General features: G+C 45.8%; 1 protein-coding gene across 7 annotated transcripts in view; it reads left to right on the top strand.

Annotated features, from left to right (window-relative positions):
• The window catches only part of ARHGAP32 (Rho GTPase activating protein 32), a 241,496-nt gene that overhangs the window by 202,938 nt on the left and 23,632 nt on the right, over positions 1-14,926 (top strand). For 6 of the 7 annotated variants that reach the window (XM_040431909.1, XM_040431900.1, XM_040431882.1 and 3 more), the window contains 4 exons: positions 4,068-4,217; positions 13,494-13,596; positions 13,677-13,821; positions 14,375-14,457. In XM_040431909.1, the coding sequence (XP_040287843.1) occupies positions 4,068-4,217; positions 13,494-13,596; positions 13,677-13,821; positions 14,375-14,457 (481 nt within the window). Of the gene's footprint in view, positions 1-1,016; positions 1,310-4,067; positions 4,218-13,493; positions 13,597-13,676; positions 13,822-14,374; positions 14,458-14,926 lie in introns of those variants that run through there. The other variant, XM_040431926.1, reaches the window with a different exon arrangement.

Raw genomic sequence — 14,926 nt, 5'->3', positions numbered from 1 at the left:
GTGACTGTCTCTGGGTAGGCCATCAATATCAGATGAGCGGGGGTCCAACACCTCCACCGATCAGCTATTTCTTTGAAGCTCTGATGCTGGAAGTGCACTGCTGCACTCATTGTGGCTCATTTTAATTTATTTCCCCTTTTGGGCTAGCTTTGCTGGTGGAAGATGTGCCTAATTTGCACCATCAGCAGTCCGTGCGCCTAGCGGGAAAACTAGACCAGCCTCTGGCTAGAGTAATTTTTTTCGTCAACATTTACTCCCGTTTCAAGGCGTAAATGTTGGTAAATTTATTGGAGCTGAAGTCCTGCCCCCCCCCCCCCCACACACCCTCAACACTTCGAGGTGTCCAACACAGCGCAAAAGCGCCTCTGGAAATATTGTCGCGTGAGTGTTCAAAAAGTTGCAAAAAGGGGCTTATGCAACATTTTTATGCCAGAAACCGGCATAAAAATGTTTGGAGCTGGTAACTGCAGCACTGCTCCCATTCACTTTGGTCACAGTAGCCCTGCAGTTACCAGCTCCGTCCATTAAACCATGAATGGAGCTGTGTAATTCCAGCGCTGGAGCTATAAGGAAACAAATGATCAACAGTGGTGTAGAGTGTAGGACCCCTGCTGGTCTGATGTTAATGGCCTGTCATGAGTATCAAAATCCTGGACAACCCCTTCAAGGGGGCCTTTATAGCTGCCCCAGGCTTTCTATGCACAGGAGAATTGTATGGTTAATATGAGCCTAGACATTGTATGGACGGGCAGTAGGAATGTCAGGCATTTTGTGCTTTTTGAGCAGGACAATACACAGGAGACACATCTGATGCTCTGTCCTCACTCCATAAGACTTGCAGATTAATATGCAGTCCTAGTCTCAGTGATGATACAGTGGTCCTCTGTGTTATTGCCATGCAGTGGGGAGGGGGTGGGGTATGCCGGGAGGACAGTGCCAGACAGCAGAGGGGTGGGGGTGGTTCCAGACGTTGCACCTGGTAGAAAAGACAGTAAAGAAAGGCAGGAGCCCGAAACGGAGGTGTGACGAGAGCGAGGGCTGAGGAGGAGCAATTACCTGAGCTGAGTGCAGCCGAGAGGAGAAGCAGGGAAATGCTGTGCAAGTGATCAGCAGTCAGGGCCAGGACGAGACGCGGGGCTGTAATAGGGGACTAGTGTGCAGAAGTCTGGGCAGGGTCCAGAAGAACATACATGAGCCCATGAGAGAGCCCCTCAGTCATTCACAGGCCTGGAGAAGGAAAGCCAATGGTTTATGTCTGTGCTGTAGACGAGGCTGATTTACCTGTGGGACTCTGCTCACAAAGGACCAGGTAAGACTGGTGTGTCTGGGAACCTTTTGCTTCTTTCTCTTGTTTCCATGCTAGTGGAAACTATGCTGCAGCTCATATAGCTGAACGAAGGAGGGGGTAGAGCAGTTAAGGCGAGGGGTGGTCACTGGAGCTGAAATTGCATATACAAATAGTGCCTTTCATGTAAAGTTTCTGTCTTCAGGATCCTAAGGATCCACTCGGATACAGATGACAATCCTGGTTCTTATTCAGGCACCAGGACATAATACCTGGTAAAAATGCAAGTCTTGGAGGGAGGGACCATCCTGAGCCTTATGATCTGACCATGTGTTGTGCAGATCTCCAGCTAAATGCCTCCGAAACTGTTGGTGTCCCTTCTGGTGCCTGGGCTGAAGCTGGGCAGGTGAATACATTACTCCTCTTTCCCAGCATGTACAGTGCAGCTTCCATCCCAGGGAGCAATGATGTCCCTGACCTTGGTTCTTTCCATTCTAGATTTATTCTTGTATTTCACTTTCATTAAAGCCGCTGTGTGTATTTGCGGTTGCGGGGCGAACGGAGTGCTAGCTGTTGATACAGCACTGATTCCTGACTTGTCACACCTGGATCTAAATGAGATTATTGTACGGAGAGGGAGTTTCTGCATTTTCCAGACACTGGGCAGGATTCCAGAAGTGAAATGGAAGGAGACAGAGTCGTGCAGGCTTCTGCCAAGCTTCAGTCATGGCAGCTGTTGGCATAGATACTTGAGGGACGTCTACGCTCTCACAGAACCTGTTCCACAGTCATAATGTTGTGTATGAACAATTCATGTGAAACTAGCATTACCTGCACCACATTTGTCAGAATTCAGATATTTTTATGGCACATCAAAAACATTATTTTTTTTTGCTTGGACCCCACCCATAATTATTATTGCCCAGTAACATATACCATGGAACGCTCATAGAGCTGCACTCTTTTTCCATATTTATTGCCTCCACATATAAATTGCATAAAGTCTGGAAGTAGTGTTTTGTAAGCTGCCACCTTGTCTCGTGTGGTCATTGTCCGCCTGGGTCATAAGCACCAAGGACAAGAGCTTCCCCAGCATTAAGCCTAATTACACATTCTGCAGAAAACAAAGAGCCCACAGAGATGGACAGACAGATAAGTCGTAGGCCGAGGAGCTGAGTGCAGGGGACTGCTTCCATACAGAGTTTTTTCTGTGCTGATACCGCTTCAGGTTTCCGCATGTTTTAGGAGCGGTTTTTATGCCAGCACTTTTTTAATGCAGTTTTTAATGTGGTTTTTGATCCTGCCCTCTTCAGTGGGATGTTTGGATGTGGACTCGGAATTCCTACTAAGGCTACATGCACACGACCGTGTGCCCCTCCCCCCCCCCCCCCCCCCCCAGTAGTGCTTCCGTGGTGTTTCTGGCCATGCCTCCACACCGCAAAAAAGTAGCGCATGCACTACTTTTTAGCGGTGGGGACCGTCGGATGCCAATCACGGACCTCATTCAAGTGAATGGGTCCGCGATCCGCATGCGGCTGCCCCACAGTCTGTGCCCGTGCATTGCGGACCGCAGTTTGCGGTCCGCAGCACAGGCACAGAGCCCTAACGTTCGTGTGCATGTAGCCTAAGAATGAACTCTGCTTCTTTTTGCATGCATCGTTTTTTAAAACCATGAGATGAAAGAAGACGTGCAGTGTAAATTAACAATTGGTGTTCCCATTGAAATCAGTGGAGATGATTTGCAAGCGTTTTGGTGTGGTTTTTAGGCCCGGAATCCTAAAAGACTCGGGTGCACATTTATTAAGGCCGGCGGTGGATCCGCCAAAGTTATGAAGACACGCTGGCTTCTCCAGAACTTCTACGCATCCAGCGCCAGTTCTAAATGTAAGACCGCTCCCTAGCTGTCTTTCATTTAGACCATTTTGTACGCCTGAAACGGGCATAGAAAATAATGAATAAGACGGGCCTACCCCCTTCCCTGACCACAATTTTGGACCTGGCGTGAGCAGGGCGAAGTCGCAGAAAGCAGCGCCACTAACCGCTCTCTGCGCTGCTGTCTGCGCCTGAAATACACCTAATATAGGCGTAGTTCAGCATGATAAATGACCCCCTCAGTGTAAATGTACCGTAAAACCGCTGCAGAGCTCCAGCTTAGGAAGCATAGGAACCATCGCTCTTCATTATATAGTTTATTCTGCCATACCGGGTAGGAATGATATTAAAACATTCAAAAAAATAAAACCCCATACATGTTAACAGAAGCGGAGTAGTACACAAATGTGAGATCAGATGCGAGAGTTGCCGGTTGGCCTGAATGATTTAACCCTTCGATGTCTCCCCCCACCACTTGTCTGTTAATTTGTGGATACAGTGATTCCTCCCTCGCTGGGCTCCTGTCCGTGTGACGCTGCACTGACCTTTCTGGGATAATGAGCTTGTTCTCTCGGGCTCTTCATTATAGTAATTGGTAGTGACTTGCTCTGGGTTGCCTCCTGCTCTCTGTGCATTGTGTACACTGGCTGATTTGGGTAATGAATGAATTTGGAAAGCTCTGAATGGCGGGTTGTCCTCCTCCATGTGCAGTGTGCGGCCATCAGAGATATCCCTGATTCAGCCCAATAATGCGAGACGCAGGGTCCTCGACTCTGGAAACATTGACTCTTCATAAACTGATCCATAATGGGGTTGTTGTCCATTCATCTGCACAATGTCTGTGTCTGTAACAGTGCAGGACAATTGCACTTATTTTTTAACTAAAGTGGATTTCATACGTTCTGTGCAGTGTCCCGGAAACACGGCAAGCTCATCACATTCCTCAGGACCTTCATGAAGTCCAGACCCAGCAAGCAGAAGCTGAAGCAGCGAGGGATCCTGAGGGAACGTGTATTCGGCTGCGACCTCGGAGAGCATCTGCTGAACTCTGGCCAGGATGGTAAGATCTTCCAGGGTGGTGGCAGCCGTCTTCAGTAGCAGGCACAAGGCAACATTGCTGCTTAATTGCCATCTAGTTTTCTACCTTTCTCGAGGCTAGGGGGTGTTATTTTATGCTCTTGTACACGACGGACTGGTTGGGATGGATTGCTGTGAGCTCAGCCAGTGGGACAACACTCGTGTTACCAGCTCTCACCAGGTCAGCTCGGAGCATTGACAATGTATACAGTCATTGACCGGTCAGGCGATGAGCAGCTGATTTAAATGGCTAAAAAAAAAAAGTCCAGTCTTCAATAAATATAAATCATTGCACAATGAAAAGTTCTGCAACTTTCTTCAGATGCTCTCAGTTTCAATTAGCCACAATTTTCTAGATGTCGGTGAATGGAATCACTTCTTTATATGCAGAGGCGAAAAATCCAGTCCTAGACATGTGCATGTACAATGTATTAAGAGCTCCCCCTTGTAATAATCCTGCAGATGTCAGCATAGGCTTTTAATGCCCTGATATAAATAAAGCGGTGTCCATTCACTGACAACAAGCAGAAATCTGGAAAATAATAATGAGTTGAAATATAGAGACTGGATGAGCTCTTTACATTGCTGTTGTTTTTTCCTGTACACATGTCCTTCTCCATTTCTTTATAATACTTTATTCAGTATAACAGAGACCCACCCCTTGAGAAACCTTACAATGAATGGTTTGGAGTGCTACAGTTGTGATGGAAAGAGGCTAAAATCAAAATTTTAGGCCTCATGCACACGACCGTTGTTCGGGTCCACATCCGAGCCGCAGTTTTTGCGGACCCCATCCGTTGCTCCGTTCCGTGGCCCCGCAAAAAAAAATATAACATGTCCTATTCTTGTCCGTTTTGCGGACAACAATAGGCATTTCTACAATGGGCGTCCGTTCTGCAAATTGTGGAAGGCACGCGGACGGCTTCCGTTTTTTGCGGACCGCAAAAAAACTGACCGGTCGTGTGCATGAGGCCTAAGTGTGTGGGAGCATGTATGTAACATGACATAATATATAGTAATAGAAGAACAGGGATGGGCTAAGCAATCGCCATGTAAGGGATAGCGGAGTAAAGCTGGCCATACACATTAGATACAACTATTACTGCATATTGGACGTTAGTTGTTCAAACTGCCCAAACACATTCAATGAAATGGGTGATGGACAAAAGATCTTTCTGGGAATGTTCAAGTCCTCATGCACACGACCATATTTTTGGTCCACGTCTGATCCACGTTTTTTGCGGACCCATTCATTTAAATTCTGTCCGCCTCCATGTGTCCGTTCCACATAAAAATACAACATGTCCTGTTCGTGTCTGTTTTGCGGACAAGAATAGACATTTGTAGCATAGTGCGGGCCTGCGGAAGGGAGTAGGCAGGATGCACACAGCCGATACCCAGGTTTTGCGGTTCCGTGACTTGTGGATTTACAGTTGTGTGCATGAGGTCTTAAAGAAAGATCTTTCATCCAACTATTGGATAAAAAAATTAAACACGACAGGCTTCTTTTCAAATGATAGGGTCGTTTCATAGGTTGGCTATAACAATCGTTCAACTGCCGAACGTTTGTTTCGGTTGAAATCGTCCATTTTGATCAGCTTTAGACTAATGTGTATGCGCACCTTACGGACAATCAGGTAATGGAATTCCACACACCCCGAGGTGCTGGCGGCTGATTCACTAAGTGGATTCCGAACAAATCGGATGCTTTTCCTACAAGAAATAGTCACTATAATTAGTAATAATGGAGAGCTATTAAGGTGCATTTACACCACGCGACAACCAGAAAATGATGCCGTTCCTTTCCAACAACTGCCTGCTCGTTAGTGGAGGTGAAGCGCTGCATTGTCATGCAGAGAATGTATGGGAATCTCATACAGGTTAATTCGGTGTCATTTACTAAATGCTCCTTGGCATTTTTTGCTGGGAAAAAAAAAAAAGTTGCAAATCCCCTTTAAACATTAAAGGTGATTTAAATATTGTTGCACGGGCATTTTTGCACCATGTTTGCTACCTCGAAGTGGAGGGGGACGTCACATACATTCGGTCAAATTTACTTAACATTTACGCCTGCTTCTATACGTAAATGCTGGCAAAAAAATAATAAATTCTGGGCACACAGCTGCCCTATATGCACCAAATCTTAGGGCAGTGCATAAAAAGCCAGTCTTAGTAAATGACCCCCATTGTTTAAGACCAGAAACGATGATTGAGGTGCCCACATCTCAGATCATTTCACCCGATGAACAAGAGTTTTTCTTATTAATGGATTGATCTGCAGCACCTTTACACAGGCAGATTATTGGGTAGGAAGGTTCATTTCTGATCATCTGCCCTATAATTCGGTAGCATAAGAGCTCATTCACTCAAACGTATTTTCTTTCTGTGTCAATTCCGTTTTTTATGCGGAACTATTCATTTGAATGGGTCCGCAAAAAAATGTAAGTTACTCCGTGTGCATTCCATTTACGTATGTCCATTCCGCAAAAAAAATAGAACATGTCCTATTATTGTCCGCATTATGGACAAGGATAGTACTGTTCTATTAGGGGCCAGCTGTTCCGTTCTGCAAAATATGGAATGCACACTGACATCATCCGTATTTTTTGCGGACTGCAAAATACATACGGTCATGTGCATGAACCCTTAGTCTGGGGATTTACTGAACCTGTCACTTGTCTTTTCTCTGGTTTGTGTCTGATTGCTTGTCATTGTCCCTGTCACTTATTGCATAGTAAGACTGCGCGAATCATATAGAGGACACGGTGGTGGTGACAGAAATGAGTGACCTGAATCAGCTAATTTATCAAGCTCGCCTGTTTTTGGCAATAAAATTAGACTGGTATATTTAATTGGGCGGTCTGTCTTTTGCCGAGTATTTATTAAAAGTCGCACAGCAGTTGATGAATTAGGGGTATATTTCTTAGTCTGACTTCTGGTGGTTGTTCTTCAGTTACACAGGTTTATATTAACTTAGACTGGTCTAAATTATTTGCACATGAAAAAAGTTGCATCTTTGCAGAGAAAAGTCGCATGTTTCCAGGAAAGTGGCACTTTTTGCGCAAAAAAAAAAGTTCCATTTCAGCACTGAAAACTGACGACGAAAATAACATTAGCCCTGGAGTGGAAATTAAACTGTTTTTTTTTTGCACCTGAATTTGTAGTTAAAAGGTGCACCTACATAAATAGGTCGGAAAAAATGTGCAAAAGTTAGGAAACTTCTGAATTAGTCTCGAAAATTTGAAATGGGCAAACTAAGTGCAGTTTAAGTGCTAAATGCAATTAAAAAAAAAGTATAAGGCCCCTTTCACATGAGCGAGTTTTCCCGCGCGGGTGCAATGCGTGAGGTGAACGCATTGCACCCACACTGAATCCGGACCCATTCATTTCTATGGGGCTGTGCACATGAGCGGTGATTTTCACACAACGCAGGCCCCATAGAAGTGAATGGGGCTGCATGAAAATCGCAAGCAAGTACGGATGTGGTGTGATTTTCACGCATGGTTGCTAGGAGACGATCGGGATGCGGATCCGATCCTTATTATTTTCTCTTATAACATGGTTATAAGGGAAAATAATAGCATTCTTAATACAGAATGCATAGTAAAATAGGGATGGAGGGGTTAAAAGATAATTAAACTTATCTCATCCACTTGTTCGCGCAGCCCGGCTTGTCGTCTTTCTTCTTTGGGGACCTGGGAGGAAAAGGACCTTTGGTGACGACACTGCGCTCATCACATGGTCCGTCACTATGGTGATGGACCATGTGATGAGCGCAGTGACGTCACCAAGGATCATTTTCCTTCCAGGTCCTCGAAGAAGAAAGAAAGTGGAGGGGAGTTAAATTTTTATTTTTAACCCCTCCATCCCTAATTTACTTTAGGGAAAATAATAAAATCTACACAACACCTAACCCAAACCTGAACTTCTGTGAAGACGTCCGGGTCTGTGTAGCAAACATGCCATTTTTCTCACGCGCATCCAAAACGCATTAAAACGCTTTGCACTCGTGGGGAAAGATTGCGCATTTTCCCACAACACACCCGCATCTTTTCCCGCACGTAACCCGCAAGGCCCATGTGAAAGAGGCCTAAAGCAGCATTTTTCAGACAAAAAAAAAAAGTGTAAACACTTTAGTAAATATGCCCCGAAATCTTTTGTAATTTGCCCATAAGGGTCCATTCAGACGTCCGTAGTGCATTGCGGATCCGCAATACACCCATGCCAGCACTCCCATAGAACTGCCTATATTGCGGACAAGAATAGGACATGTTCTATTTTCTTTTTCTGGAGTCGCGGACCGGAAGATCGGGGGCGCGCTCCGGAAATGCGGTTGCGGAGAGCACATAGTGTGCTCTCCGTCTCGATTCTTTCCCCATAGAGAATGAATGGGTCCGCACCGCGGAACGGATGTGGACCCATTATACGGACATGTGAATGGAGCTTAACTCTGAGTGTGTAAACACCCAGGGCTGCATGTGTCTGCAGTAATTATAGGGCAGAGCTGCTGGGATGGGGTGTGACCGCTGGGAAGAATCACTGGATGCTTTCAGTACACACATGCAGAAAACCTGAAACAAGGTGTGAGAGTTACACCTGGATGAAAAGCGTCTCCTCCTGTCGCCAGCATTGTCAGGCCTGGCAGTCCACTTCTCTCTCGCACTGCAGCATTCCTGGGCTGATAGTAATGAGGGAATGTGATATGCCTTGCCACATGCTGCGGGTCCTGGTGCGGACACGTTAAGGGGGCAGGGCCATGGCTGATTCTGCGCTGTGTCCTCGGGGGGAATGGGAAACGCTCTGACATGTTTCTTGCATTCTGCCTTCTATCACCTGTGGTGTGCAGCCATAGACACCCCATACTAAAAAGGACAGTGTCCCAGGATTCTTGATGTTATTAAACTGTATATGTTTGAACGATACAAAAAACTCAGATATAACATCCGGATAAGGCACAGCCTGTTGATTGCCAAATTTCTGCTTGCAGTGAACCTGGCAGGGATTTCTGCTGAGCACAGCATATGTGATATAATGGTTTATATGATTTGAGGCAGGATTTCTCAGTACAATGTAGAGGATGTTTATGGTCTCCATTTAACATGTATGCCTGGACATACATACGATAAAACAGATGCCATACATAAATGTTTTACTCAATACCATTGTATGGAATAGCATACTGTTTCTGGGTACAATGACGTATACTGGCCAGACAGAGGCCAAAAGGGTGCTCTTCTAGCCTCCATCTGGCTAATGTAACCCTATAAACATGTGTTGGGGGCTTTCCCCATGTACATGACAGAAGTGAGCATAGCCTAAACCCTGACGGAGTCCTCCTACTCCAACCACACAGTGATTGACAGCACTCGCTCTATCGGTGTGTACACAGAGCGCTGTCAGTCACTTTGTGTGGAATTAGGACTCACTGACTTCTAGGAGTCATAGGACTCTGCTTCTCTCGATCTATTATATGCTGCTCTCGGATAGGACACTAAGAATCGCTTGAGAACTTGGCTGAGACTGTTCAGCTGTTGTATCCAGTCTACTTTGAGCTGAGTAAACTGATATTATTTACCAAGAGCAGACTGGGAATTTAAACTGGTCCTGGAAAAAAAACAATAAGTGTCCCCATGTTGTAGGTGGGACCAAATTGCCAGAAGATGGGGCCAACACGAGTAGGCAGTCCCAACAATACCACAGTGTAGGACTGCAGTAAACGATCATTTTAGCAATCGATTATTCTAACGATTTATTTTTACGATTAATCGAGTGCTCTAATAAGAAAAACCTTCTTAAAATAACGTATTGTTTTATAAAAAACAATATTTTTCATCAGATCAAACTACACCCCCCAAATCAGACTATCACATCTCAGCCACAGATAAGACCCCCACAAGTCAGTCAGCCTTGCCCTCAAATCAGTCCTCCCATGCTGCAAGCCCGCAATCAGACCCCCAGGCTGCCACTATCGGCTCTTCCCTTGCTGCAATCAGAGCCAGTCCCCCATGCCATCCATTGCCATGTGATGTCCCCCACTGCCATCAGATCAGCCCCTGCCTCCATGCCATGTCCCCCAGTGCCATCCATAGCCATTTCCCCCATTCCCCCAGTGCCATCCATGGCCATGTCCCACTTCCCCAGTTCCTCAATGCCATCCACCATGTCCCCCAGACCCCCAGTGCCATCAGATCTGCCCCTCCATGCCATGTCTCCTACTCCCCCAGTGCCATCAGTCACTCCATGCCGATCCATTGCCAGCCCAATTGCTGTCTCCCACTCCCCCAGTGCTATCAGATAAGCCCCTCCATGCCATGTGTCCCAGACTCCCACCTAGCGCCATCAGCCTGTGCTGTCCCCCAGCGCCATAAGCCCCTCCATGCCATTGCCATGATCATCCATGTCCCCCAGCGCCATCAAGCCCCCTTCAAATCACAGGTGCTCCCGCCCCCCTTAACTTTACACTTGCCTTTCCTGGCACTGCAATGCGCGGACATGGAGTTCACAGGAGACGGATCGCGTCTTCTTCCCAGCATGCACTGGGCGGGACCTGACGTCACACACAGCGTCAGCCAGCATGCTGACGATGTGTGCCGTAAGGCCCTGGCAGCGCGGTGCGGACGGGAGGCCACGGAGCGGTGAGTGAGAGGCTTTTCTTCACTCACGCTCCGTGGTCATGTGATTTAAGCGAATCCTCGATGCAGGGAAACTGCATACAGGATTTTTTTGCCTCAATTACATTGATGAATCGTTTCAGCCCTACCACAGTGCAGCACAAAGTACCGCCCCAGCACAATTAAATACCACAGTGCAGCCCAAAATGCTACCTCAGCAGAACCAAATACCACAGTGCAGCACTGCTGCAGCAGAACAAAAAACTACATTGCAGCACAGCACACCGTCCAAGTGGCAAAAAATACCTCCCCAGAAGCTTCCTCTCTGTGGTCGGCAGTGCCAGCTGCCACGTTCTGTCCTCCTTCTCTCCTTGTCTCTTGCTGCGCTGAGCATATGCGGTTGGTGCTAACTGTATAATACAGCAGGCATAGGGCCACAATGATGGGGAATAGCGATCACGCCGAACCCCATCATTTAACCCCTCAGACACAGCTGCATCTGTGAGTTTAGACAGAGGCTTGTGGATCCCTTTGCCTTCCGATCGGACCCCCTGTAGGGAAATCGCAGGGCTCCGATCGGTTACAATGATGGCCTAGGAGCTTCTCAGGCTTGTCATGATAAGCTTGCTGCTAAGCTGTGCACTAGTCAGAATGCCATTCATCCTAATAGATCTCTACTAGGGTAAATGGGTCAAGGCATCACAAGATCTCAGGTTCTAGCCCCCTAAGGGGGTAAAAGTTATTTTTTTTTTAAAGTAAAAAATTTGAAAAAAATTTAAATATTAAGTTTAAATCACGCCTATTCCGAAGTTTACATATAAAAATATATAAACAAAAAAATTGATATTAAAAAAAATCACATTTTCTTCCCATTTTCCAATACAGACATGGTAAATTAAATTGTGCCATTAAAAAAATAAAACTTATCCTGCAAAAAAAAGCCCTCATGGCTATATGCACAAAACAAAAATGCAAAGCAAAAATGGGCCTGATACTTCAGGGGTTAACATATGGAGGAGGGGGCTGAGGGAATGAGACACTGCCATAGTACTGAGTTAGCCCTACCTCAGCATCCTGCCCGATTTGTCAGCACTTCAAAACATATAGGAGAATACAGCACTACGTGCCTATTACATCCAGTAATATCTCCTTTGATGTAGACTTCTCTTTCCTCATCTTTTCCATTCGGACCAGACCGCCATGACGACCTCTTTCATCCCCTTCTGGTCTGTATAGAATTTGTCACACAGGCTTAGATTCCTCGCTTTTCCATCATCATCCCCGCCATGGTGTCCCAACAGTACTGTGCCTGATCTGGTCTCCAATGCCCCCTATTACTATACTGCAGAAAAAAGTGTCCCCAGTACGAATAATGTCCCATATAGTGTCCCCAGTAATAATAATGCCCCATGTAATATTAATCCCCCCAATAGTGCTGTCAGTATTAATAATGCCCTCTATTGTGTCACCAGTATTAATAATACCCTTTATAGAGTATATAGCAATAATAATGCTCCTAGAATTCCCCCTTGTAATAACAATGCCCCCATAGTGCCCCAGCATTGAAAAAAAATCACCCTTTATTGCCTCCTCCAATAATGCCTCTTATTCCCACAGTGCCCCCAGTAATGATAATGCCTCCAGTACTGTCCCCCACAGTGCCCCTAGTAATGTCCCCAAGTGTCAATAAAAAAAAACTGAAGCCTATGAGTGTGAAAGGCGTAGCAGAGAACTATCAGCTACCGTTCCCTGTCACAGTATTCAACTGCATCGCCATCCTGAGGACAGTAATGCAGTTGAATTCAGGAGGGGGACCTGTGGCCTCGTGTTGCTAGTAGCAGCAATTGTGCCAGCGGCCATGAGGAGGCCTCAGGCGGGCCACTGAGCATTAACCACACAGGAAACATAAGGGTAGGGTCCATACCCTGTCCACCCCTGCTTTTTTTATCTGCACAGATACATTGTAGCAGAGAATTTAGCTGACGACGACAACCTGGGACTTGCTTGGCCTCCATTGTAGACAGGACAGTAAGGCTGGGTTCACCTCTGCGTTGTGAACTCTAGCAGTCTGTTCCGGTGGAGGAACAGACTGCTGGAGTTCACTGTATGCTGCAGAGCCGGATACCACCGTGCACCACCAGATCCCCACTCACTGCAATGGGATCCGGCGGTAATCTGGACGCTTTCCGTTCGGCTGGACAAAAAAATGTTGCTTGTAGCATTTTTTATGTCTGACTGAAAGCCGGCATGTATACCAGATACATTTGCAGGATTACAGTGCTGGAGTTCACAACGCAGATGTGATGAACCCGGCCTAAAGAAACAATTCTGCTGCAACAAATTGCCCTCTAGACAGAGCCACAGGAGGGAAGCGCGTCCTTACAAAATATGTTGGTCACCTGTTGTTTATGGTGGGTGAAAATGAATGCCTCCAGGGAAAAATACATTAAATATAGTAGTGTGTGCCTTCAAGGCCTAGAGAAATGAAGGAAGAAAGAACTGGGACAATTATCCTCTTAATGATTTAATTGAGTTATCACTTTTATGGCTGCAGAGTAAAGATCTACAGATCATTATCTGCTTGAGAGGCAGGAAATTGTTTGTTCGTTTTGCCTCCTAATGTTTCCCTCCTACTTTCCCATGTCAAGTCCCCCAGGTCCTCAGGAGCTGCACAGAGTTTATAGAGAAACATGGAATTGTGGATGGAATCTATCGCCTGTCTGGGATTGCCTCCAATATTCAGAAGTTAAGGTCAGTTCTAGTCACTGTGACATTTAGAACAGGTTGGAAGCTGCAGATGATAAATTCACTATTGTGCTTCTCCCTTCTAGACATGAGTTTGACTCTGAGCAGATCCCAGACCTGACCAAAGATGTCTACATCCAGGACATTCACTGTGTGGGCTCCCTCTGTAAACTCTACTTCCGTGAGCTCCCCAATCCTCTCCTCACCTACCAGCTGTACGAGAAATTCTCTGTAAGCATTTCCACCCAAAACGTAATCTATTCTGTCCATATCAATGCAACATTTTTCCTCCGCTTCCAACTGGATGTCACCATTCTCTTTGTCAAAGGGCTGTGTCCCTGCACTGTCTCACACTAATTGGCCGGAGTCAGAAAGTACAGGGACATACAATTGGTAATGCCCATATTTCAATAGAAAAAATGCTCTAAAACATTTTTTTTCCCCCATAGGAAATATATGTATGATATGAAACCGACAAGTTAAATGAGGTCACAAGTCCTCTTTAAATGAAGAAATGGCAAATTAAACTGGAGCTTTAAAAAAATCTGCATATCAAGGTGTTCAGTAACACGCTGACTGCAGATTTGACTTCATAATAAATGGGACAGGTTCTCTTTAACCCTTTGGTGACATCTGCTGTCTGGAGTTTAAAGATGGCGCTGGCTCAGAAGCAAGGCCCAAAACGGGCAGGTCACCAAGCGTTTAAAGGGTTTGTCCATGTTTAGGTTAATGTTAAGATTCTGCGTTGCTCTGAATTTTCTGATATGTTTGTCACATATAACAGGATGCAGTCTCTGCCGCAACAGATGAAGAACGACTAGTGAAAATCCATGATGTCATCCAGCAGCTTCCTCCTCCGCACTACCGGTCAGTTCCTCTCTCACCCACTAAATAAATAGAGATCAGAATATAATTATTACTGACTGTGATGATCACATTGGGGGATAGGGGATATTCACTCACAGCTAGTGTTGAGCGGACTTGTGTTTTAAGTTCTGCGTCCAAAGTTTGGATTCAGGTTATCAAAGAATCCCGTTATGGATTCCAAATTCCATTATGGTCCGTGGTAGCGGAATCCATAACGGGATTCTTTGATAACCCGAACCCGAACTTTGGAGGCAGAACTTAAAACACAAGTTTGCTCAACACTACTCACAGCAGATTTGTTGCAGGAATTTCAGTGACTGTACCATTCATCTGAATTGCGCATATGAAGCAACCCTGTGCGCATGTATGCAATGGATTTTCAAATTAAATTTTTGCAACAATTGAAGTGTAGAGCATGTATTGCACAGCCTATGCGTAGTCTACAGCAGAGGTTCTCAACCTGTACGTG

This window comes from Bufo bufo, chromosome 1 (genome assembly GCF_905171765.1).
Source record: "Bufo bufo chromosome 1, aBufBuf1.1, whole genome shotgun sequence".
In the NCBI taxonomy this organism is placed as follows: domain Eukaryota; kingdom Metazoa; phylum Chordata; class Amphibia; order Anura; family Bufonidae; genus Bufo; species Bufo bufo.
Note: the sequence above shows the minus strand (reverse complement) of the source record. Positions and strands in the feature narration are given on the sequence as shown.